The following is a 27,644-nucleotide window of genomic DNA, read 5'->3' on the forward strand; positions in this document are numbered from 1 at the left end:
ATGGAGGAGAGCGCAAACGCCCTGAGATGCCCCCTCTTCCCCCACACATGTGCGGTCTGACTGACTATGGCTTTGAACATCTCTGTCCTGTGGTGCTGGGACAAGCCCAGCTCCTAATGTGGAGCACCCACGGGGACACACATCTCTAAGGACAACAGTTACTGCACTAAGGTGAGTAACTTCACTTTTAGTACTAAGTATATTGGTTAACTCTAGTAAAGAACACAATTGTCAGACACCTAGATGAAAATAATTTGTTGGGGAAAAGTCAACATGATTTTCCTTTTACAGAAACCATGCCTCACCAATCTACTAGAGTTCTTTGAAGGGGTCAACATGCATGTGGACAAGGGGATCCAGTGGATATAGGACACTTAGATTTCCAGAAAGCCTTTGACAAGGTCACTCACCAAAGGTTCTTAAGTAAAGTAAGCTGTCGTGATAAGAGGGAAGGTCCTCTCATGGATTGATAATTTGTTAAAAGACAAGAAACAAAGGCTTAGGAATAAATTATCCATTTTCGGAATGGTGAGGTATGCCCCGCAGGGGTCTGTACTGGGACCATTCCTAGTCCTCATATTCATAAATAATCTGGAGAAAGGGGGAAACAGAGAGGAAGCAAAATTTGCAGGTAATACAAAACTACTCAAGATAGTTAAGTCCATAGCAGACTGTGAAGGACTTTGAAAGGCTCTCGCAAAACTAGGTGACCAAGCAACAAAATGACAGATGAATTTTAGTGTTGTTTATAAATGCAAAGTAATGACATTCGGAAAACAAATCCTAACTATATGTGTACAATGATGGGGACTAAATTAGCTGTTACCATTCAAGTTGGAGATCTTGGAGTCATTGTGGATAGTTCTCTGAAAACATTCACTCAATGTGCAGCAGCGGTCAAAAAAGCAAACAGAATGTTAGGATCATTAAGAAATGGATAGAGAATAAACCAAGACTATCTTAATGCCTCTATATAAGTCCATGGTATGCCCACATCTTGAATACTGTTTGCACATATGGTTACCTCATCTCCAGAAGCTATCTTGGCATTGGAAAAAGTACAGAAAATGATAAGGGGTATGGAATGGCTGCCATATGAGAAGAGATTAATAAACTTAGACTTTTCATCTTGGAAAAGAGTCAACTAAAGGGGGATATGATAGAAGTCTATAAAGACATGACTGGTATGGAAAAAGTGAGTAAAGAAAGACAAAGCCACAATCTCCGAGAGGCTGTCAGGGTAGTGGATTCTTTTCCTGATGAGTGTTGATGAGCCATGAATGCTGTCTCTTGATGGCTGCTCCTTTGTATCAGAAAGGCTGCTTGTTGGTGTTCCCCACCTCACAACGTATTTCCATAACACATATAATAATACTTAATAATTGCCCATACAATGATAGTCCATGCAATCCAATAGGATGTTTATGTTCAATAGATCAAGATTTTTAAAATGATACCTCATAATATATAATTTATTTGTAAGTATCACCGTGGTGAATATGGGGATTCCAGAGTGCTACTTTGAGGCAGAGAATGTCACAGTGATGCCCAGTGTTCTGCTGCTTCAATTTTAGTCCATTGATTTCAGGTCCCCCAACTGTTCATAATCTTACCACAATCCTTGGGTGGTATCAGTAGACCCTCTTTGTTTAAATTAATTCAATTTTTTCAGTGTGTCTTAAATATTTTCTTAAATAATTTTATGCAACAAATCATTGAAACAATTCACAAACATTTACCCACTGTCTGCAAGTTAGACTCACAACTAAAGTTTTATTAAACCTCAGTTGTTAGAACAAAGCTCACAATCCCACTATGAAGTAGGGATGTTAAATTTAGTTTAATCAACTTGTCGATGGGGGGCAGCGGCTATCTGAGGGACTAGTAGATTATTCAATAAGCTTTTGCTTATTGAATAGTCAACTTAGTCACTTACATCCCTACTGTGAAGTAGGGCAGCATTATCATCTCTAGTCTACACATGAGGATGCTAGAAATTAAATAACTTACCTGCATTCACGCAGGGGCTTTGTAGCAGAGCCGGGAATAGAATCCAGGAGCTTGCTTACTTCTCAATTTCACCTCAGTATGCATTTTCTAATGCAGTTCTTGGTGATGCACAGTAAATATTTAATCCTAAACGGTAGAACCTAGGGTATTGTGAATAGGATTTGTCTACCTATTTTCTTTTCAGTGTGACCATCTCTGTTGCTGAGCTAATGGAAAGCCAACATCTGAACGTGTCCTTTAATAGCATCTGTCTAGAGTTTAGGCAGGGGGATGGAGTGAAACAGGGGAAGATGTTGCAGCTGCAGCTTGTCCTCGGGATAAGCAGAGAACTTAATTCTTTAGCAAAGTCAGTCCAAAATACTTCACTTCCATTCTAGCTTTTGTTGTTTTGTTTGTTTAATGCAATCAGTTTTCTTCTGAGTTCTGTGGCCCCTCCCTTTTGTTAAGGGTTGAGCCTTTTGTTGCATGTAGGTTTGGGCTCACCTTCTGGAATTCAAGTAGGCCAACGCACTTCACAAACATTGTTTACTTAAAATTAAAATAATATAATGAAACTCTTGAATAACTTATCATTCAAAACATGTCCACTGATATAAAATATTCAATTAATTTACTGTCTAAATCTAATCTTTTTATACATACAGTAACATTGTACACTAAATATTACCAGGAAGCTCTGTCAATAAACTAGTATTGATGGATAGGCAATGGGAGAGAAGTGGAGGGTCTCTTTGAATTATTGCACTATATGTTATTTTTTCCCTGGGCACAGTAAGATTTTGGAAAGGGCTTTTCTCTCTGCTTGTCTGTCCCATAATCTCATAACAGGTTGTTTAAAAGGATCCTGTGTATATTTGTCTCAACACTCCTTTTGTGGGGGGGTTTGGGATAGGAAAATAACTTCCATTTGCGAGGTAGGGAAAGGAGTCATTGTAGTGTCTCACTGAACTTTAAAGAATAATTAAGTCTTCTCAACTAGCTGTGCTGCTTATTTTTAATTGGGTTTCAGTAAGCTAATCACATTAACGCCATGTGGCAGTGGATTGATGGTGACTGCTATTCTTTTTTTCTTCTTAAGCAGGTAAGGTTGGTCTCAATTTTGAGTCTAATGAAGACAAACATCAACTCATTTCTTGGTGAACATTGATTTTTCAGAGACTACATTCATTAATGACCTTGGTTGTAAGTCATCCTACAACCACCCCAAAATATTAAAATGTTGTATTTTGGTGGTTTTAAAGGCTTGTGAGAGGCACAAATTGATGACTTATTACAAAACCCAAAAGTGTTTTAGCCATTTGTGTGGTTTTAATAAGAAGCATTTCACCAAATTAAAACATCCTTCTGTTTTCAAGCATTATATTGCCTGTTTGGTAGAGGACTTGAGATATTTAATGTTTAGTACAGTAGCCTTGCTCCTAATTGGTGGAGAACATGGTACTGTTACAATAGCTTTGTTTCTATTGGCAGAGGGATGTTGGCTCCTATAACCTCATTTTAGTTCACAATTCTGAATCATCCAAGTTAGTAATTTCTGAACTGAAATGTGACAGAGCAATTAAAAGAGTTTTTCGTGTTCCACATGTTAGTACAGCAATACCAGGTGTTCAGGCATTTGCTCTTCTAAATGAGTCACAGTCCAAAAGGATTGTCTGGATGTTTATTTCCCCCCTCCCATTACCAGTTTGGAGCCCAACTAATTTTGAACTCCTGGATTTTTGCATTGATTCCTGCTTCTGCTATATTTTTTTCACTTTCCTTTGTGTTCCTAGGCTTAAATGGACCACACATACTCCTCTTTGCTGAATGCTTTCTAATTCAATTTATGGTATCATGCCCTGGAGCATGGGTTTAACTGGTGTGCATCATTTTCCCCCAGTTCAGAAAGGGACTAATACCATTGCCCCTCCTTCCAGTTGAGATAAGGTGACCAGACATCCTCCTTTGAGGAGGACAGTCCTCCTTTTGAGGGGTTTGTCCTCCCCAATAATTATGTCCTGCTTTTGTCCTCCTTTGAAAAAAATTGTCCTTCTTGTCCTACCTTGCCAAAAAATATATCCCTCTGTTTTTTAAAGTATCATTATACTGCAATTGAACCCCTGTTAAAAGGCTTAATATACAGTAAAAGTACACTGAGAGGGTATTTATGAAATGTTATTGTTTATTTTGAGCCATTTTAATTTAATGTCAATGTGATTTGTTTTTTTTTAGTTGACATTGACACACATACTAATTTTGGTGGTGTAAAGCGCAAAGGCGATAAAAATGTTCATAAGAAAATGATGCATTTACTTGGGAAAACAATTATTGGAATCGGTTGCAATGCCCATATTGTATCTAATGCCATCAATACAGCATCATGCTTAATGTCCATTGATGTTGAAGTTGTGATACCTCAAATTTATTTACATTTTGAACGATTCACTGTAAGAGTTACATCATTAAAGACTTTTTGCGAAGAAGCCTCAGTTGAATATAAAAAAACTGTTGGGATATTAAAAAACAAGATGGTTAGCTTTAATGCCAGCCATTGAATGAGTGCTGCAATTGTTTGAGCCTTTAAAATCATATTTCTAAGTTTGGAAAAATGTCCACTGATCTTGAAAAACTTTTTAAAGAATGAATCTGCTGAAGTAACTCTGTATTTTGTTCACAATCAAGCAACTTTGTTCCAGTCAGTTATAAAAAGTATTGAAAAAGAGCATATAACTTCTACAGAAGTGGGATTGCATATTAAACAATTAAAGGAGCAACTTCAGTCACTTCTTGAGTCCAACTTCCTTCCATTGGTTGTAATTACTAATTTAAACAAATTACAAGAGAGCAATCCGGGAATAAAGAAAGAATTTATGAGAGAGGTGATGAGCTTTTATAAAAATGCTCTTGAATATCTAGAAAATTGGACTAAGCATGACAAACCAGTATACATGTTTGATTGGTTTCTGTTGTTTGAAGGAATTCAATGGAATAAAAGCCTTGAAACAGTTTTATTCGTTAAAGAAAAATTTAGCATCACAATAAATGACAATTTATTGTTCGAAGTACGAAGAATTAACAATATAATAAAAGACAATGAATGGACTGAATGTGAAATTGATAAAAAATGGATCGAGATTTTTAATTTCTTAAGAGCGACAAATATTGATGTTTTTAATGTTATCTGATTGTTTTTGTTAAGTCTGTCTTATAAGATGTCTAATATCATGATCATTTATTTATATGATTATTTATATACATATACAAGTATGTTTTTTTTTGTCAACTCCGTGTCCTTCTCACACATTTTCAAATTCTGGTCTCCTTAAAATAAATCACTTTGAATATGAAAATTGCTGAGTGTATAACGATAGGAAAAAGTTGAGTTTAATCTTGTTGCTATAGAACTTCACTAGGTGTCAGTATAGAAACCATTTTTACTTACGTACTGTATAGTGAGCGTTGTAGAGAGTGGTTTTTTCCCTCTCCCTCAGTAATATCAGGAAAGTGAGCCGGTGTACTAAAAGAGCAAATTCCTTTAACACAAGGGTGGTGAACCTGACGCCTGGGGGCTGAAAGCAGCCCCTGGCTTGCCTGGATCAAGCTCCCAAGTCTTGGGGCTCCTCCTCAGCATTTGGAAACCTGTGCTGGTGCTCCAGCCCTTCCACTGCTGAACTGGGGGGAGGGCGGGCAGGCGCTGGAGCACACAAAATCTAGACTTTGGAGTGTGAGGAGAATGTGGGGAATGTCTTTCTGCTTCTCAGTTGGGGGCCAAATCAGTGAGGGTTTTTATTCTCACTTGTGTGTGGCTTCCAACTTATTTTTCTGTGGGTCAGCAGCCCCCGACCCAAATAAAGGTTCTCCAGCTCTGCTTTAACACGTACTACTTCAGGAAGGTGCTATTGACAAACACATTTACAAAACAACCTTTTAAACTAAATTATGAAAAGTGACTCTGGGAGAACAGCATCCAGGCTAAACTGTTTTTTTCCACTAACTGCTAGCCCTGCAAATTTGTGCTGGGATCTGGAGATGTCATCTTTCTTGTATATCTTTACAGGTAATAAATATTATGCCTTCAGTGACACGTGTGGCTCCATTGCCTTCACAAGGCTTGTACGAGTGTATCTGATTAACCCTGTAATTAGTGGAAGTAATTCCGTGGCTGGTACACAAAAAGAATTGGAATTTCAGCTCACACCCCCTTACCTGTGTTACTACTGCAGGGATAGTGGAAAGTGTGTGTGGGGAGGGATTGGTCAATAATTAGCAGATATGTCTTTGAAAATACATTTTTACAGGTGTGGTTTTTTTTTTTTTTTTTTTTTTTTTTTGCCAGAGTAGAATGTTAGGTGCCTTTTGTATATCCTTAAAAAAATCCAACATTTTAACCAATAGTAGCCAGATAGCAATGATGGAAACATTAGAAATGCATAAGAACAGATTTTGAAAATATAAATATCAGACAATTAGCAGCAAAATGTTAGATTAATGAAGAGTGCTTATAGATAAGACAGCATATGATACAAACATGTTTTTTTCATAAGTTACGGTATACCCATTTTGAGGTAACAAGAAAAAGAGTTTTTGAAGCTCTGCCTTTATATAATGTTTCTTCTCTTCGCTGATACCCTAAGGGCATTTAGTTTAAATCCTGCACTTCAGGCTATTTAAATGGTTTGTAACAGGACAGGTACAGCATATTAAAGAGGCTTTACAAAGGCACCTTGAGGAATTGTCTTTTAATATTTTCAAGAAAAGTGTCTTACTTTTCTTGCTCCCTGCCCCCACTCATCACTATTTTGTTTTAGCTGAGTCATCACATTCTGGTGCAGCAGCGCTCCAGACTGAAATGAGGGTTAATTGCACCAACTCCCTTAATGGAAAAAGGAATGCTGAGTAACTATGTCTTTCTCTGAATGTCTTGTGCTGGAGTCTAGGGAAGCTGTGGCATTTGTGGCCAACTCTGCCTAATTCCTTAGAGTTTGTACTTGCTTAGATGTTTGGAAGGGGGATAGTGAGAAATGCATGGAAAAGTGTACAGAAAGTTCTGCATAGCAAGTTCTTTTCTGCATACCATTGGAGCTATAGAAAAATCCAGGTTTAGCAAAGCTCAGGGAACTTGGCTTTGAGAGCTCAATTCCTTTGAGTCTGATCTAGGAAACATGGATGGACAGCGCTCCGAATCTGTTAACCTTCAGGGCATGCTGCAAGGCCCTCCTTCTCCCCAGGGCATCTGGGGAAGGTTGAATGTTTTGTCATTAGTAGTGGGGGTTATTTTATGTATTGGAATGTATTTATTATACACAGGAAAGAACAGTCCATTGTATTAACATGCTACTTTGAAATTAAATTTATTGGATGGGTACCCAGAGCTCAGGAATGGGGTCTCTATTTTTGTTTTATAAATCAGTGTATACCTATCAATGAAGTAGGACGGGAAGGCATAGACATAATTGATTAATTGCATGAGAACATTTGTTCTTTGAGATAAGGGCTGCACAAGTCCTGCAATTTTCCAGTGGCCCACATGTCGGAGAAAATATAGACACATTTAAATATTATGCCAAATGGATAGAGGGTGCTCAGCAGCCAAAGCACGCTCTATCCGTCCCTATTTCAGTCTGATAGGACAAATCTAGGAAGTAATTTAGCAATACACGAAGTAGTGGGCAAATAAACACACTTATTTGTGATCTTCAGTTTTTAGAATATTTTTAAGAATAGATAGAAATAAGAAAAATAGCATCCACTAGTAAACTTACCAGGTCACAATTAGTAGGGTCATAAATCTTCATGCCTTGGCTCCTATGCTCGGCTTTGGCTTATGCAATTCTTCACTAGGCTTCTGAAGAGATAGTGCATTACAAATGTCATTGCCTTCCCTTACTTCTCCAAGCCTGGAAAGGACTCTAGTCAAGCATCAAGTTGTCGTCTCGTATCGTTACTGTTGGTGGGCTTCAAGGTACATGTTATCTGCCATGGAGATAAGTTTGAGCCCTTATCAAGCCGATTTGTACTGAGGCCATAGCACATGTGACCAAGTACTTGTGCTGACCATGTTTATTGAAAATGGCTTCTAGCAAAACTTGAAAAAAGGCATTGTTTTCATTGATCTAACAGTGGCATAGGACACAATATGGCACACTGGCCAGCTTGCGAAGGTCCTGCTACTTTAGGTCACCAATGACATCTGTTTCTCCACGATAAGCAGTTCAGAATCCATATGGTGAAGAAGACAAGTGCTTGGAGATGACAGAGCAATGAGTCAACTGGGCTCTGTGCTTTCTCCAACCCTGTTCTACCCTACATCAATGACCTGCGAACAACAGAGTACAAAAGTTCATTTAAGCAGATGACATCTGTTGCAGTACCCATGCCCAGACATTTAACAAGCTCAATGTCACCTTAAAACCGGGACTTGGCACCTCCAGCCAAGCATCATAAAAACAGTCTTTATCGCACTACTGCAAGAAGTGAATGTGTATTTGAATGGTCTGAAGATTAAATAGAACAGTCTGTCTAGATGTGACCTTAGATTGCACACTGAATTACTATGCTCACCTGAAGAAAATAACAGGTAAAGTTAAGCTGCAACAATCTTCTTAGCAAACTGGCAGGTTCATGATGGAGTGCTTGAGCACCAGTCCTACAGATGTCTGCTCTTATTCTGTGGTGGAGTACTGCACTCAAGTCAATTATCAGACACCAAACTGGTGCATGCACAATTACATGCCACCACGCACATCATCTCTGGCACCCTGCATCTGACACCACTCCTATAGATTCCAGTTCTAAGTAATATTGCTCCTCCTCATATCATAAAAGAGATTGTTACTGGGGAAAGTACGCACCCACCAAAGCCTGCCACTGAATAACTTTTTAAACCACCAGTAGAATGTTTGCTGTCACATCACTGATTATGGTCTTATTCACTATGCCAGGATGGTAGGATGGAAACACTCTGGCAAGAGGAATGCATATTTGTTATAATTCTGAACCAGTCCCTCACTGCTGACCCCACAACTTACCTGCTTGGTTTTGACCTGCCTGTCACCAGTGGTCCCTGTTGAACAGGTTCTGGATTGGGTAACGTCTCTGTGCAGCCAACTAGTTTCACTGGAGCCTTCATAACAGCCCTTTGTGCAGCTGTGGCGCAACACAGATGTTGATGCTTTGTCGATGAATGCCTGCTCACTAGGTTCATTGGTGATCTAGAAGAACTGCATCGCAACATTTAAGATGCCATCTCTTAACTAGGTGACTATACACATGCTAAATAAATAAATTAAATAAATGCCTTGGTGCATGTGTTGATCCCCTTCCTATCTGTGGTATTGCTAATTGAGATGATTATGGCAGGGATTTTCAATTTTTTGACTGAAATTTAATAGATTGTCTCATCTTTCCCATTTCTGATTGCAGAGATCATCTCCCCTCCTAAGACTCCTGCAATTATAGCAAATGTTCACATGGAAAAATAATAGTATGGGAGGACTTAATGTATTTTTAGCATCTTTCAAATGCAGTATGAGGTTGGAAATAGGGAGACATACTAACACCATTTGGCCAATAGCTCTTGTCAGATGACTAATGCTCTGTGGCTCACATTTTGAGAACCACTGCCTTATAGAGTTTTATATGCTATTTTTTAGATCATGAGCTTGGCTGTTGCTAGCTACCAGTTGGGGGCCCTTCCTGGTGTGGCAATTTCTGTGTTCCTTCTATAGCTGTCAAGTGATTAAAAAGGTTAATTGTGATTAATTGTGCAGTTAACCACGGCATTTCAATGGGGCAGCGCTGCATGGAGCCCGGGATCAGCTAGAGTCCCCAGCTGATCCTGGGCTCCATGCAGAGCTGCCTCTTTGAACCGCTCCGGTGCCACATAAAAGGGCAATGCAACCACTTTGAAGCACCAGAGCAGCAGTGCAATGTGGAGCCGGGGATCAGCTGGGCACTCCAGCTGATCACCGGTAGGGAAGTTAAAGACTAATAGAATATCCAATAAGCAAATGCTTATCAGATAGTCAGTGGACTAGTAATTTCCTCCTCCTCCCCACCTTTGCTGTCTCTAATAGGTTGAGGCGGCAAAGGGGGCGGAGGGGTACTTTAAAGTGGCAGCACTGCACAGCGGATAAGCAATTCAATAATAACTGGAAGAAACTGAGTTGCTGTTATGAAAATATATATTTTTTTAAAAACCCCAGCTGCAGGTTTGTGTTTATACTTGGTACTTATGCTGCTCTGAAAATTAGAAAAATAATCTTCCCCCTCATCCTTTCTGGGTGTTAAATGGAATTGACACTGCCAATCTACTTTGGATATCTGCACTTAGCATCAAGTCTTTTTGGAAAATTACCCTTTCTTTAGCCCTTGAGGTAAAGTTAGCTGCATGCACAAATTTCACAGTCCTCTCTGAGACTGTATTTATTAGCCTAGACTAAAATTAGCCATGATGGTCATTGAAGATCAGCACAAACTGTTCAAGTTGGGGATGTTTTTAGTGGCAGCACAATTAGGTTTATACCTGTGCCAAACAGCTTCTTGTCACAAATAAAAATTTCCTTTGACTCAAAAGTACCTGAAGAGGCCAGCGCTCTAGTGGCAGCATGTTCCATGACTTGCTTGGCTGACAGGTGCTTCAAGCAAGTAAGTGGTTCACATTGCTTCCAAGAGACACCCTTGCTCCACTCCCAAAATCTGGCTAATGCTTAGAAGAGAATTTATCAGCTGGCTCCAACTGAATAGTTGCAGCCTTAAGCTAAAGAGTGGTGTGCAGCTTTTTAAAGGTTTTTAGATGCCTAAAGATGTTGACATGAACCTAGTAGTCTTTCCAGTGTACCTGGGCACCTAATTCACATCCTGCGTTCCTGTCTACATATTTTTAAGTCTGGCCCAGGTCACTGCAATCAAATGTTGGGTAGGATAAAACTCAGAAGCTACATCTACACTGCAGGGTTTTTGCGCAAGAAATCTTTTGCGGAAGAGTTCTTGTGCTAAAACTCCTTGAGCAAAAGCATGTCCACACCTCAAAGTGCATCGTTTTTGCACAAGAGAGCATCCACACTGCATGGACACTCTTGCGCAAGAAAGCTCTGATGGCCATTCACAGAATTGCCATCAGAGAACCTGTGCTTTTTCAGATAGGCTCTTTTTGCGCAAGAAACCCCTGTGGAGTGCCTTTTTGTGCAAGAGCTATGATGCAAAAAGGAGTTATTCCTCATAGAAGGAGGTATACCTACACTGCAGAAAGCCCTCTGCTCTGTCGATTGTCTGTAGTTTTTCTTGCGCAAAAATGTGCTTGAGGTGTGGCTGCTCCACGGGATTTTGCGCAAAAACAGTCATTTTTTCACAAAAACCTTGTAGTGTAGATGTAGCCAGAAAGAAATGGGAGAATAAATTGGAACAGGTTTCTGGGGAAATAACTGTCTTTTATGTTCAAGTTTTAGGATTATTTTTTTCATTTAAATAGTTTGAAAATATGCAATGCAATGAAATATTCTGGCAAATATGAATATAATTTCAATGGAGCTTGTCTGTGAGTAGGCATATTTTTTATTAAAAAATCCCAGAAAAATAAAATACAAAACCTCTTTCTTTTTTAAACCCATCTTAAAGGACTCCCTGAGGTTTGAAGGGTATTTGAGGGTTTAACTCTTCTGATTAGACCCGGTAAGTGAAATTTGGGGTCTTGAAAGCAGGGTTTGAGAAAGTAGGTTAGAATTCTTGAGGTCTAGAATCATTCAACTTTGTGTTATTGGGTAAACGTGCCCCTGAAGGGGACTGAGCTATGTCATACTCCTTGGTTTGCTGTAGAGATGTTAATAGGTAACTAATTAGCTGGTTACTTGGTAAGTAACAGTTAACTGGTTTTCAGAAACCTCTCCCTGCCTGTGGCCCACCACATGTAGAGGGCTGCTCCAGGCCCACTAAGGTCCTGTGCAGGGATGCCACTTCCAACCCTGCATGGGTTAGGGGCTGGCAGCAAGGGCTGGCCTTACCATGAGGTGAACTGAGGCGGCCGCCTCAGGTGCCAGATTGTGAGGGGGCGCCACTAGGACCCAGAGTATAGAAAATTGTGTCTGCTGCTGGTGCATATGAAGGTGGGAGAGCAGTACCATGAGAGGAGTAGAACAGGAAGAAGGTAGAATTGAAACCTTTCAAAGTTTTGGCCCAAGTGAGGGGGTATGCTGCCAAAATATTGTGGGCTGGCCCTGCTGGCAGCCCTGCATGAAGCTGGAAGCAGCCAGGTTGGAGCAACCCCTGCCTGTCCCAGTTTAATCCATTAACTGATTAAAGGTTAAGTTTAACCAGTTAACTAATTAAATGGGATTTTACATCCCTAGTTTGCTGTGCAAGCATCCAAATGCCAATGAAGACTGTCTGAAATCACCAAATTTTATCTGGTTTAGGGTCACAATTAGGCCAAAGCAACAAGTTTCACATAGTTTCCACCACAACAGCAAATCAACAAAAGATTTACAAGTCTATCCTGAGAGCTGGCTCTGTAAATCAAAACCTGTTACATGTCTCTTCTGCGACCTCCAGTCCTGACAGCCAGAAGTCTAATTAGAGTGACCAAATCTTTTCCCTTCCTTATGGTCAAGATTTGATGAGGTGGTCAAGCTTTAGAGTTAAGCATCAGTGGAGTCGATGGTGTGACATTCTCAATAAGGGGCCTTCTAGTCTGCCATTTCCCCTCCCTCCCATCGCTAGTCAGAGAGCACAAGAATCTGTTGTCCTTTGTTTTATTCAGGTTCATATTGCAACCGTCTCCTCAGTATCTGAAATATGCAAGGACTGTCAGCATTTAGCTTTCTTTTAAAAGAAGATTGATAAATGTTTTTTCTTTCAAATTTTGGATATGTTTTATAAACAAACATTGTGGATATTTTCTCTGTTTGCCTTACAGATGGATCCAGCTTTAGAAGAAAGAATAAGAAAGAATAAGATAACATTAGAATCTGAATATGAGGTATTGTATGCTTCTTGCTCAGGGCCCGTAATCTTGTCTTGCCTACACTAGATGTTGTCGGGTGTGTCTGCCCATAACTAAAATTAAACCAGCCCATTGCCTTTAATTCACTACTGTCCAATAAAACTAGTTTTTTTGGTAAAAAGTTTTGATTTCAAACATGCAGTGCTTAACAGAGCACTACTTTGATGTCCAATGGCCAAATACAGCACTAAAAATGAAGCTAAGTTTCTGTGGTTAGCCTAGTCTATAAAAGTAAAGCTAATGCTGGAATTGGATAGAATATGTGTATGTCAGCATTTTATACTACATATGATGTGGTGAGATCTTTGTGAGAAATTGCAGAACCATGTCACCGCCTAGCTGACATAGCCCACCAATCTATCTTCCTCCATAACTTCTTCTTATATTTCATACATCTATACAGTTTGCAAATAGCTGCTACTCCCCCGTTCTCCGTCAAAAAGAAAACCCACCCCATCACAGAGAAATATTTCTTCCTTTTCCCCAGATGTGTTTCTTCCTAGAATTACAATTCTCTGAGATGGAGGCATGAGCCAGCAACAGGTTTAATATCCAGTAGATGATAAATCTTTAGGGCTGAAATGGGTGCTATGTTTTAGGAAAGATGTTTGCTTTAGGCTCAGTCACTTCCAAGGTACTAGATGTTAGAATTATGACACAGACATCTAGAAAAGCTTTTTACACGTAATTGTAGATTTTTATAAAATTAAACAGATAATTTTATCTGCTCATTGTTTCTGCATTTTGTTGGTTTTGGGTGGGGAGAGAAGGATGGAAGGGCACAAATAACTTTGGGTAAAATTTTTTGCCTACATTAATTTGGAGATAATATTCCTGACACCTGGGTGTCATGTACTTGATTGCACCCTGCTTAGATATTCAAAAGACAGTAAATCAACTCACTAATAAAACCATTCTATTGTTTCATTCCATCCCATCGTGAACATTTTATATCCAAATATGTACTTTCTTGTACTTTTCTAACGTAAGCAAGCACACAGTTTTTTCCTCTCTAGTATGGTAAAGTTGTTTAATTAAGATGACTGGAAACAAGTTTGAGGCATTGTACTTTTTACAGATTTTTACATTGTACCTTGTTCTGTGGTGTTCAGGGGGCAGAAAGCTTCATACGCTTGAGTGTGAATGGAAAATCCCAACCTGAAATACATCATTTACAATCCACTAATGACCGTTCCATTTGCATTTTGTGAGCCTCCTTATCTCATGTGCACCTTGCATGCATTTATAACTGCTCTGATTTATTTGTGTAAAAGAATCATAGCATGAAAAGAACCACCTCTCTTCTTTTAACGTGGTATAAAACTGAGCTCAAAACAGAACTGCACCTGTATTTAGATATGTTGCATTCTCTCCCAACCATGATTAGGTAGGTGGTTGAAGAACAATATTTTAACAGGGATAAATGCACTGACTCTTGTAGAGGAAGTCGATGTTAATAACATGAAGATGGCATAACAAATCTTAAAAGCACATTCAGATAATTCTTGTGAGGCTAATTCCTGATAGCAGAAGTGACTAAAACATTATTAATTTTTGTTTTTTAATCTAAACAGCAGATGTGCCCCAAGTCACCGGGTTCATATCCAAAAACACACTTACAGCCAACAGCACAGCATTCAGATCTTGCATGCCAGTGTGGGTGATCACAGAGAGGGGACCAGTCCTCATAATTAAGGTGGATTGAGATCAGTTTGGGGCCTATCTCTAATGTGGGCCCAGACTAGTCAGGTGCTGAGCAGCCTCAGTGCTTAGTACAGTACAAGTTGAAGGAGCTCAGTTGCCTTAGTAGCTTTGTATGTCACCTCACAGAATTGGGCTGTGTCAGACTGTTTTGAGAAATCCTGGATTAAATATTCAAACTTCATTGCACCTCAATCATCTTCTGAGAACTAATATTACTATACGATTCCAAGGGGGAAGTGACCCAAAGCCCCGCTGCCCCAGGTGGGTGGACTGAAGCCCTTGGGCTTTGGCCCCAGGTGGTGCCTGTAATCTGAGCCCCAACCCCAGGGGCTGGCACCCTAGGGGTTTGGCTTTGGCGCCTAGCCCCAGCAAGTCTAATGCCAACTCTAGTAACCCCATTTAAATAGGGTCACCGCCCACTTCGTGTTCTCAACCCATAGTTTGAGAGCTGCTGATTTAATCCATTGTTTCCTCCATTCCTACTGAAAAAAATCCAGGACAAGTCCTTTGTCATCTCTTTCCTTGAGTACAATAAACTTTCTCTTCTGTGGATCCTATATAATGCCTTTTTCCTACACTACTACTTAGTCTACCAAAAATATGGCCACTTAAGAATATCTTGGAATTTTGCATATAGAACTACTTGAAGGGTTATAATAGTGTCGCTTATTAGGCATAGTTAACGTAAAATACAAGGGGCTCTAAATTGCTGCATAATTATTATATAATACTCAAAGAAGAAGGGTATTATTTTGCATATTTGCTATACTAATAGCATTATTTTACACAGATCTTGTTGAAGACAGCAGTCTTTTTTGAAATTTAACTGTCAGATGAGTAGAATCCTTCCACTGGCTTCAATTTTTTTCTGTTTCTTATTCTCCTTATAGGAATATATCTGTTGAATTTTTGATATTCTGAGATGACTACTTTAAAGCTTACCTACCGCCTTTTGGGTCCTGGCTCACAGGGCAAAGATATTTTCAGTGTAATATAACGTTATATCTTGACTCAATATTAATTTGGTGAGTTAAGATCTCATCAAGTCATGATTTTAAAATGACACGGTTCATGTAAAGTCATTTTTAAAATTATAGTCTTAGTAGTTTGTGCAAAATTCAGTTTATTCCACATAGGAGCATAGCTGGTATTAAAATTATTTCAAGGACTGCAGGGTAGGGCCCACTATTTCACAGGGCCACTATTTATGTGTGTAATCTAAACGGGAGTGTTAATCTCTCCGGTCTGTCACTGGTTCCATCCAACTAATGCTTTGTGATGTGCCAAAGGAGCAAGCTGCCTTTACGCACATTCCTTTTTGCTCATGCATTCCTCACATGCACTTATGTGTTCTTACACAGCCAGCTAGTCCTTGCTGCCTACATTTGCCTAATAAATCATTTGCTCAATAAATCATTTGCCCTTTCCATAACTGACACTGGTACTATTGTGGCTGTAATTCCATGCTCGAGCCTCTTAGAACAAACTGTAAACAATGAAAGCCTTAGGTAACTTTTGCTAAGACACCGATCTAGAGTATTGTTTACTGGCTTGTTCTGTGACCTTGGACAAAATCATTTAACTTCCTGCCTCGTTTTACCTTTTTGCAACAAAACAATAAAAATACTACTAACAACAAGAATATGAGGAATAATAATTACCCAGCAACGTAAGATGTACTGAACCATATCATTAAACAGTGTTTAAAAAAGCTGTTTTAGAGCTTGATTGAACCTGATTGTTTAATTCAGGGCTCCCAATATCTGCATCACTCTAATCTCACCATGGAATATTTTTATGTTCTAAACAGGACTCTGATGACTGCCAAATTTTGACAAACTCCTGGCCTACAGGCCATCTCTGGCTGGAACAATTGCACAATCCAGTCCTAGAGTCCCAGTGGGATGGGGGCTGTCAATTACTGTTCCCCAAGCCCTACTCCTTCCCTTCATTGCTGGGCTTTCTCCCCTCCCCTCTCCCCCATAGCACCCCTTCCCTGAGGAGGCGGCTTTGGGTATTACCAGAGGGGAGTCTGGCATGGGACAGCAGCAATGGTAAGGCCCCTCTGCACTACCTACAGGGGCAGGAGCCACAGAGGAGTGGAGCGCAGCACCGTGAATGTGCCCGCTGAATATGCTCTGCTTCCCCACAGCTCCTGCCACTGCATGAAGTGGGAGGGGAGGGGCAGCAATCCTGAAAGCTTGGGGATGGGATGCATGAGTGGGCAGGGGAGAGGTCAGGGTGATGGCAGGAGGGGGTGGGGTTTGGGAAATGGTAATGGACAGCAACCCCTGTCCCACTGGGACTCCTGGGCTGAATTTGCAATTGTTCTGTCCGGGGAATGACCTGGGGTGGGGGGGGAGTTTAAGAACCCTGCTTTAGTTTGTCCGGAAAGTTGCCTGCACTAAGTGCCATCTTGCCAGATTTTTCGCAGTACACGTCATCACATTGTGAGATGAAATCCAGACCAGTGAGGGCTTTGTCATACTTGCCCTGTAACCCTGCATGCCTCACAATGCTTTGCTGTTGCCTCTTCTAAGCTTGGAGGCTCACAACCAGCCTGCCAGCAAGGTGGTCATGTCCTGAGTGTCCAGGTGCTAGACAGCCTTGGTTCAGCAACTCTGACCCAACAGCCTGAGTCTTGCTTCCACTAGTTGTGGTTACCACTTGCCGGATGACCCCAACACAGTCCCAGTCCTGAATTTTCCCAAAATGGTGTGCTCTGCAATGCCTAGCCCTAGCAGCACCCACCTAGATGGTAGTACTGTAGAGAGGAAAGCCCATGTGTTGTGTGTGTGCAAAGCTGCCTATTGAAAGAAGTCTATGTATTAATTTAGAACATACATATAATAAACAAACCAGCATGCGTGCAAGCTCTGAAGTATGTGAGCATCTGAATGTACTGATGAATCTGTCACATGCACATTTTGAGCTTTGACACACTAAAACGGGGGAGGGGGAATCAAAATGTTTCAGAACACAAGTATTCAAAGAAAGGGATGAAGTTGAGAGTGTGTGAGCTACAAATGGTGCAACTGAAATGTCAAATGTAAATATTTATAGGCTAATGGTTTAAAGTCTACAACAGTGAACAGCTTATTCAAATGACAAGTTTTATTTGGGGATTAGAGATGTATTGTTTGTTTAAACTCAGAGGAGTTACTGTGTTTTGAGTTCTATTTTGGTTCTACAGAAAACCACATTGATGAAGCAGAATTCAAAGCATTAATCTACTGTGAATACCTTTCCTCCTGTTTTTCTCTTCACCAAAATAAACACCAATTTACCCAGAAAAATGTTGAATAGCTATTACACTGATTGTTGTTGTGGTAATAAAGATGAATACATTCCTGCAAAAAATTAAAACCTGAAAGCAAAGGTTTCTCTAGCTCTATTTGAGATGTGTTCCTTGAGTCTTCTCTTATGGGAGCCTGTGTTCTGACATGACACAGTTCTTAAAGAGGCCACCTCTTGCTGTGGTGGCTCCTTGGCTCACTCCTTGAGTCCTTCCCTTCCACTTACCAGAAACTGCTGGAAATGTATATACAAAGATTTTCAGAGGTTAAATCTTGTAGCACTCATGTGAAATGTTTCCCTTCCTTATTTCTCCCTTGTAGTGTATCTTTTGTTTTAGTATATACATTTGAATGAGTATTTTTAGTACATTATTTGTGACGAATAGTGATAGAGATGTAGCCGTGTTAGTCTGGTGTAGCTGAAACAAAATACAGGACTATGTAGCACTTTAAAGACTAACAAGATGGTTTATTAGATGATGAGCTTTCGTGGGCCAGACCCACTTAATAAACCATCTTGTTAGTCTTTAAAGTGCTACATAGTCCTGTATTTTATTTGTGACGAGACATTGGGGATTGGGATCCATTCAGCTACGCACTGTACAAGATAGTTGCTGTATCAAAGTGCTTACAATCGAGGAAAGATAAAGAGTAAGTCTTCTCCCTGGTGCCCAGCCTGACAAATTCAGCTGACCACTGAGGACCATCATAGAGGGAAGTGCTGCAGGAATCCATAGTCCCTGCCTCACCTAGATCCAGGAGCAGGACTTAATGTGATGCTCCAGCCATACAAGCTGACTATAATCCTAGTCCCCATTCCCCTACCATGCTCCCTCTGCAGTGTGTGAAGTGGAAAAGACCAGAAAAACTGCACAGCAAAGGAGACTTATGCTTGGTTGACCCCACTCCAAATCTCACTACACATTGCTGCATAGACAGCACTCATGAAGCTGGACTCCAGGCATAACGCAAACACCTCTCAACTTTCTGTTCTGTGGAAAGAGGCCATATCAAGTGGCAAAATACTGGCTAGTGTTTTCTTCTAAAAGTTATGATGTTAAGGTGGTTAAGAGTAAGCACTCAAAAGTAAATAAATTCCTGTTTTATGGCACATCTTCAGGACAGAGCAATGTGTGTCTGAGCATTTTTGAGGTCTTATATCGTAATATGTTGAGCTTCCTTTAAACAAAGAAAAGAGGAAAGGAAAATATATGTGCATCCAAGCCCAGTTAAGGTTAGAAGTCACTGAATTTTCAGTGCTTGTTCTTGCAGACTTAACATAATTTTAACACCACTGCTTTCCTTTTAATTTTCTAAATTTGTGTTTGTTTAAGGAAAGATGATAATGTGGTAGTAAATGGCCCTGCACTTTACAAGTTCTGTCGGCTTTACCACTTCAGTGTCTGAATTCTTTGAACCAATAAGTGCACGCTTACCTTGCTGTACATATAAAGGCAGTGCATGACTGAACCTCTGCTCTGCTGATCTGCAGTGTGCCTGGGTTCTGGGACCCTCTGGGGTTTAGGAGGTAAAACCTCTGGCCACTGCAGCGCAGAGTGGCAAACTCCATGTCCAAGATGGATCAATCCCATCTTAACAGAGTCCACACTTGTTGCCTATGCTATTTTCTAGGTTACTTTAAAAATGTAAAGGCTGTGTAATCCCACAAATTACTGAGTACAGTAAATATTTTGGCTGTTAACTAATTTGCATCCCCATAATACCTTCCAGCCAAGGTTCTCATATCACAGTTTACAAGTATTAACTTAAGCTTTATACTCCCCTGTGAAAGAGACGTAGTGTTCCATTTCAAAAAATGGGAAATTGATGCACAGAGATACAAATCATCAGAGGTATTCGGGCTTTTCATTTCCTCTGATTTTAGTGGAAGTTAGGAGCCCAAATACTCTTGGCCTCCTTTTGGAGGTCTGGGCCAAAATCATGTGCGGAGAGTGAAATCCTGTCCCATTGAAGTTAAGGGAAAACTCTCATTGCCCTCAGTGTCATCGGGATTTCATGTCAAGTCCTCAACAGAATTGAGGAAAGATCCCAGGTCTCTTGCATGCCAAGTTAGTTAGGCGTTTAAACTCCAGACTTAGACATCTAAGTTCTACTTTTATGCTCCATCATAATCCTCATAAGTCCTTCTGAAACCTGTAGGTGCCTAAACTCTGTATTTAAATGTTCAAAGTAAAAGTTTGCTAGGTACCTAAGTTTGTGTGTCTTGGTATGTGCACTGCTGCCTTCTTCTAGATACCCAGTCACCTGTCTTCCATCTATAAGACCAAGTGCAATCCAAGAACTAGGAAAGAGGCAGAGGGGCACTAGGGTTGTCAGATGGTTTCAACAAAAATATTGGACACACTTGACATTTCATCACAATCTACATTACATCTTATTTAGAAAATACCGGACATTTATATTTTCTCAATTTGTTTCCCAAACAGAAAGCTCAAATACTGGACAGTCCAGTTCAAAACCAGACACCTGGCAACCGTAAGGGGCACCTAACTCACTCATAGGGCCTAGTCTGGTAGGCATGCTGAGAAGCCTCCTGCTGGCTGAGTTCTATTCAGAATTGGAGACCATGGAAAGAAGGGGTCTTGGTGCCTACTTGATAACTTGTAGCTGAGTAGCTAGAGCACTGATCCAAGATATGGAAGACTAGGGTTAATTGCCCCCTCTGCTGAGAGGAAGAAAGGATTCGAACAGGCAAGATCTCTGACACTGAGTTGGGGGTCCAACAATTTCTATTGTTGAAACTGTTCTGTGTTTCATAAATAGTCATTGGGCCAGAGAAATCCAAATTGACTATGTAACCTAGTGTACAGGGCACCCATCTGGCAGGTGGGTGATCCAGGGTCAGTCCTCCTGCTCCAATAACTCTTTATCTCCTATCAGTATCTTCCAATAGCTATCTGAGGTTGCTTTCTGCTGGCTTTTGTGGATCACATTCTTAGGCTCCTTCATTGTGGATCACAATATTGTTCCAGTAATTTTTTAGTTGCCTAACCTGGAAACACTGTAACACTCAATGTCACACTGCTTAAGTCCCTTTGTGGAACCGGGTCTGAGTCTTGGGGCCAATCCCATAACCATTCTTTCCTTCACTAAATAAAAATCTTCTTTCAGATGTTGCATTCTCTTTGCTTTCAACTTCAGCCCTTGTCAACTTGCATTATACATTAATAACATAAAGCTTTTAAAGAATCACCCTCTGGTTAAAAAGAATTACTCCATGCAGCTTTCCAGTCTGAGAAGGATTAATCACAGATAATAATTAAATACAAAGTGATAACCCTTAAATCGCTAAACAGATGTGACAGCAAACTTTTCTAAGGAAAATAAAAAGAGCAAAGAGATTGCATTGTGAAATTTTTCATGCAAAACATAACGCTTCATTAGTGCAATAAAGTGGAGATTTTAAACACATATTTTAACTTTCTCCTATGTCTAAACATTCTAATAGCATTTTTTTTTTACACACAACAGCGCCCAGAAAGTAATTTGTTGCCTTTATACATACAGAACTATTTTGATGCTCTTGTCTTCTCTGATCCTTTAAACTGTGAAGATGTTCTGCTCTTTATAATCCTTTCATTTTTATCTGAAAGTTTACATGCTGGTTACCATAGTACTGGGCTGCAATTGCCCCCTTTTGATTTGTTATGTTTAGCATTTCTGGGTGCTCATCACCAAAGTATCTGAATACTTCACAAACCTAATGAAGTAAGCCTCTTAACCCCTTTCTCAGAAAGGTGAGTTTTTATTTTTTTATTTTTACAGAGAGTGAAACATAGAGACATTACACTCACAATTGTTGTGAAGAACTACTGATTTTGGTGGCCAACTTGAAACAATTTGGCCTGATTTTTCAGAGTTGCTGAGTGTTCGTAGGTTCAAATGATTTTTTTCTGTTGACTTATTTTGCTCATTGTGAAATGGAGACTGTGGGCAACATAGAACCAAAGGTAATAATTTTCAAACATCATCAATCTGGACCAGGTTTGAACTAGTGAACCCAGGAGTGAATGACTGCTTAGCCCATTACCTGTTCTTTATACCTTCCCTAATAATATAGTATCTCTAATATTGCAACCTACTTAACAGGAGTTTTAAAAGAGCATAATATGTAGTGAGCAGCTAAATGCTTTGGTTTATCCACACCACCTGTTCTCAGAGCTGCAACTTTCTTGCAGTTACAACTTGTCAGCCAAATACTTTTAAGAGGCATTTTCAAGCCGATTTAGAAATTGAATCAGTAGGTTTAATGTGCTACATTTCTCCAGTTGTATACAATTAATTTTCAGTATCCTTTGTGTTATTTGAGACAAGTAGCAAAAGGGATGTCAGTCTGATCTGGTTAAATCTTCTTCAGTGACTGACTGTTCAGTGGATTGTATAGGGCAGGGAATTGGTAGCAAAGTAGAAAGCCTTTCACCTCCAGACTGCCAGTTTGTATACCTTGGAAGTTGGAAGTGGGTGAATGTAGTTTACCATCTGCGTGTGGTGCTTCTGTGCTGGTCCGAATGGAAAGGTGTCCACATCATTCACAGCTAGCACTAATTGGCATTCTCAGCAAAAAGCCCTAAGCTTGAATGAACTTGGGAATAGAGCTAGCTGTACACCTACACAATGGTTGTAAGACAGTCTGAAGGAAGCTACCTGCATATGCTACAACATAGTTGTGAGGCAATCTAAAGGCAGCTTGTAGTGTTGTGTGCTGTTCCTGTTCAGTGGACAGAAAAAGGACTTAACTTTTCTGGTAGTACAGTAAGGGGATGTCTGCACTAGGAAATTATTTTGAAATAACTAAATGTGGAATAACTCGTGAAATAACAAAACCAAACTAGCGATTTCCCGCTATAGGGGAACCTCGAAATTAGCTCTAGGCAGGCTCCATTATTGTGGATGCACTGCCTTGACTTAGAGCCCCAGGAAGCACCGGGGAGTAGTTATTTTGAAATAGCAGCAGTGGAGCGTCCACACTCCCATTATTTCAAAATAAGCGTTATTCCTTGAGGAGAGCAGGAGTATAGATTTTGAAATAATCAGCCTGTTATTTTGAAATAACAGGCTTGGTAGTGTGGACGCTCCACTTGTTGTTTCCAAATGAGGGAGGTTATTTCGAAATAACTCTCTAGTGTAGACCAGGGCCAGGGCCAGGGCCAGGGCTGGTCCACAACATTTTGGCACCTGAGGTGGGGAGCTCAAAGGATGCCCTCATGTCCCCTCACTTGGGCCAAAACTTTGAAAGGACTCTTGTGCCCTCCCTCCTCCAGCACAGCACTCCACCATCTCTTTGCATCTAGAGCAGAGAGAATACATATACTTCAGCAGCAGACACAACTTTCTACACTCTGGGTGTGTCTAGACTACATGGCTCTGTCAACAGAGCCACGTAGATGAGTTTACTAGACATAGCAAAATGAAGCGGCAATTTAAATAATCGCCGCTTCGTTTACATAAAAATGGCCACCACGCTGTGCCAACGATCAGCTGATCTGGCACAGCAGGCAGTCTAGACACTCCGCGGTCAACAAGGGAAGCCTTTGTCGACCACTCCGGTAAACCTCACCGGAGCGGTCAACAAAGGCTTCCCTTGTCGACCGCGGAGCGTCTAGACTGGCCGCTGTGCTGGATCAGCTGATTGTTGGCACAGCGCGGCGGCAATTTTGATGTAAACAAAGCGGCTATTATTTAAATTGCCGCTTCATTTTGCTATGTCTAGTAAACTCATCTACATGGTTCCGTCGATGGAGCCACGTAGTCTAGACACACCCTCTGGGTCCTAGTGGCGCGCCCCCCCCCTCACTCTCCCGCACAGTCTGGCACCTTAGGCGGCCGCCTCAGTTCACCTCATGTTAGGGCCGGCCCTGACCAGGGCTAACAGTTGAAGGCTAGGTTCTCTATTGCTGTGTACTGATGCAATTGTTTACCTCTATGCAAAGCAGGTATGAAAGGCTCTCACCGGTGTGTGTTTGAATGACTGGAGTGTTCTTGTTTAGTAGAGTTGTACCAACTCTTTGCACAGATATAAATAGTTACAAAAGGTTCTAACCTGTGGAGAATCAGGGCTTTTTTCAGATCCATTTTCACAGTTGGTGTTCTTTACCTGAATAAAAAAGGGCCCCTTTTCTTTTAAAAACTTTTATGGCGGGATCAGATTTGGGAACTGTTATAGCCTGGCTGTTCTGAAAGTATAACTGGTGAGATACATGTCCCTTCTAGGCTGCTAATAGTTGCCGATTCTGCCACGTGTCATTAGGAGCCTGCTACCCCTAGATCAGTGGTGAATGTCACAAACTATTAATAACCTTCATAAATGTAACACCTGAGCAAACAAACATATGCTTTGCCTGTGCATTGATTAGATTTGTACTTCTTAACTTTAACTGACAGGGATGAACTTAGCAGACCTCATTGATGCAATAATTTTAATAGACTTATTTACACTGACTTGAACCATTCCTTGATATCCAAGTCTTTCATTGTGTAACTCATAATGCCTTTTCAGGAACCCTGATTCCACTAATTTTGGAACAAATACTCCCAAAATATGCTATTGTTTTCATTTCCTCCGTTTTTTATTTGAAACAACTGCTGCTGTAAGCAACCCTTTGGCTTGAGAGTGACCCCTTCAAAGCCTTCCTTAAGGTTTCCATTACAGTTTAGTTAACCTTTAGTTAAAGACTATCTTCTACTATTAATTCTCCTTTTGTTGGTCTTTTTAGCAGCCTCTCTTCAGATACTTAAGTTTCACTGTAGATATTTCCGTTTGAGTAACTGCTCATTGAAAATCTCTGAACATTTCTAGTGCAGGCGTGGGTAGAGACTGTAAACTTACTGTGCATCTGTTTTATAAAGTCAGGATGCTTTCCCTTTGTAAAGCACAAGTTTCTTTGCAGTGTGTTGGCTTTGAATCTACCATTTGAGTCAGGTGTTTAATTCTGTCTCTTGTGCTCAGAGTGATGGCTGCTGGGGCATGGGATAATTGGGCACCTTCCCTAAACTCCCCCAACTCCTCTCTAGTCAGTTCAGATTTCCTTCAGTGGAAATAAAAGGCTGGTTAATAACAAATTGAATAAAGTAGCAAGGACAGTTTTCAGGAAATGCTTGTGCTAACTCACTCCACTGTATGAAAAATTCAGCTGCTGCTACCTCATGTCAAAAGTCTGGTGTATGTATATGTGTGCACAAGTGTTTGCTGTGGAATCTTGTTTAATCTCTTTTGAAATCTGACTAATCTCATTGAGATTTCCTCAAGTTATAGAAGTGTCATGAAGGTTTTACATAACATGAATACTAGCAGGCCTGTCCTGTTACAGCTGCCAAATTATTCTGTGACCCTTATTCAAGTCCTTCATTATTTGTCATCCCTTTGGGTGATTGATAGTAGGCAGATAAGAATGCAGGCTCTGCAGGACCAGCCCCGCTCCCTGCCAGCCGGTTCCCCCCCCCCTCCCCGGCTCCCTCCCAGCCAGTCCTGCTTCCCACTGACCGGTTCTCTTCCCCTCCCCCGATCTCCTTCGGCCAGCCCTGTTCCCCTCAGATCTGAGATCAAGTGTGTCTGGTATTTTTTTTTTAACCATCTGGTAACCCTAAGTGGGAGGGGCACCTACTGATATCACTGTGAAGTTTGGTTTAGAACATATGTTCTCAGGGATAAAGTGGAGAGAATGGGAGGTGGAGAGCAGGGGAAGGAGGTAAAACTGAAGTAGATGGTTAAGGACACTTGGGATTAGCTGCTACTTCTCCACCATCTCTGTGCATTAAACTAAAGGAAGAATCAGCAGAGTTTACTTCTAGCATGTTTTCAGTAACTGCATTGAAGTTAAACTTGCACTAAAATGCACTGGATCCAGAATCTCTCGGCCTCAGTCTTTTATTGTTGCAGTTGTTTGAAATGGGAAGTGGCGAGGCTTTAAAAATAGACTGCAAAGATTCTACAGCAAGTACTGCAATACCCTGTGCCAAAATGCTGTCTTGTGTTTTCCTACAGCCGTGTTCCTGGGGGAATCGCAGCATGCCTTTACCTTCTGCAGCAGCAGTACAGTGCAGGGAAGGGCAGGGGAGAGTTTCTTCTTTTTACCCAATCACAGAAATACATGAAGAGTCCAGTTTTAGATGCACTTGCACAGGGGTGCTGCAGGAAGGTGGGGACAGATCCCGTGTAATCTTCAGAGAACCTATGTGAGAGGCAGCCAGAATCTTTTAAGCACTAGGCCATTTGGCCACTCAACACCCCTTGGGCTGTCTATACAGCGCATTAGTCTGCACTAGAGAGGTGTAAATTTTAGAGTGCACTAGTATATTGTGCATTAAATGCCCCACATGAACCCTGCTAGTATGCACTAAAAGTTCCCTAGTGCATATTCATATAGCCCCATTGCAAACAGTACTACATTAACACACACTAAGAAGCTCTTAGTGCATTCCAATAGGATCTATGCATGTCTGCTGGAACTCAGGGTGCGGAAGCACCCGCCTAACCCTCACCCTGCTTGATGATGATGTTTCCAGTACAGGCAGTCCCCGAGTTACGCGGATCCGACCTATGTCGCATCTGCAGTTACAAACGGGGTTTTTCTCGCCCCGGAGGACGGGAGCGGCGGGACGCCCAGATGCGCTGTGGTCCCACCGCCTGCGTCCTCCGGGGCAAGAAAAGCTGCTCCGCGTCTCCCTGGTCTGCTGGGGGGGGAGCAAAGCCGCAGAGCACGCGGGCAGCGGGACAGCCGCGGAGACCAGCAGACCAGGGAGACGCGGAGCAAAGCCGCGGAAGACCCGGGCGGCGGAACCGCGGTGTGTCTCGGTCTGCCGCCCGCGTCTCCCTGGTCTGCTGGGGGTGGGGGAGGCGCAGCTCCCTCCCCCCCCAGCAGACCAGGCTTTTCTCCGGTCACCTGTGGTAGAGCAGCTGGGGCGCTGCCGGTTGGTCCCGGGAGCAACCCAGCAGCACCCCAGCTGCTCTGCCCCAGGCGTCCCCAAGTCAGCCACTGCTGAAACTGACCAGCGCTGACTACAGGAAGCCCGAGGCAGAGTTGCTCTGCCCCCGGCTTCCTGGAATCAGCTGCTGATCAGTTTCAGCAGCAGCTGACTTGGGGACGCCTGGGGTTCTTAAGTTGAATCTGTATGTAAGAACTGGCGTCCAGATTCAGCCTGTTGAAACTGATCAGCGGCTGATTCCAGGAAGCCCGGGGCAGAGCAACTCTGCCTCAGGCTTCCTGTAGTCAGCCGCTGGTCAGTTTCAGCAGTGGCTGAATCTGGACGCCAGTTCTGACTTACATACAGATTCAACTTAAGAACAAACCTACAGTCCCTATCTTGTATGTAACCCGGGGACTGCCTGTATATACAAGATTTGCAGTTTGGTTCAATGGCTCCCAGCACCCAGTCCACATGGACCAATTAGTACATAACATTCTAGTGCACCCCCTTCAACTTGGATTAACACACCGTGTAGACAAGTCCCCTAGTGTATTCCTCACCCCAAAGGGAAATCTGGGTAGGTGAGCTGAGAACATGGCTATAGCCCCATCTCCCATTAGTGGTTTCTGGAATTAGGAAGCACATTTTGGAAAGCCATGCATTCTTCTCTTTTATATGAAAGTAGGATGGAGTGAAGGGGAACATACAGTTTCTGACTTTCCCTTTCCCTTTGT

At 41.4% G+C, this 27,644-nt stretch overlaps 1 protein-coding gene across 1 annotated transcript in view; it reads left to right on the plus strand.

The window, feature by feature from the left end:
* The window catches only part of COX16 (cytochrome c oxidase assembly factor COX16), a 51,027-nt gene that overhangs the window by 22,666 nt on the left and 717 nt on the right, over positions 1–27,644 (plus strand). The window contains exon 3 of the mRNA XM_006130310.5: positions 12,899–12,961. Coding sequence (XP_006130372.2) covers positions 12,899–12,961 — 63 coding nt within the window. The remainder of the gene's footprint in view (positions 1–12,898; positions 12,962–27,644) is intronic.

The sequence above is a fragment of the Pelodiscus sinensis genome, chromosome 5, assembly GCF_052426305.1.
Source record: "Pelodiscus sinensis isolate ZL-2025 chromosome 5, ASM5242630v1, whole genome shotgun sequence".
Taxonomy (NCBI): domain Eukaryota; kingdom Metazoa; phylum Chordata; order Testudines; family Trionychidae; genus Pelodiscus; species Pelodiscus sinensis.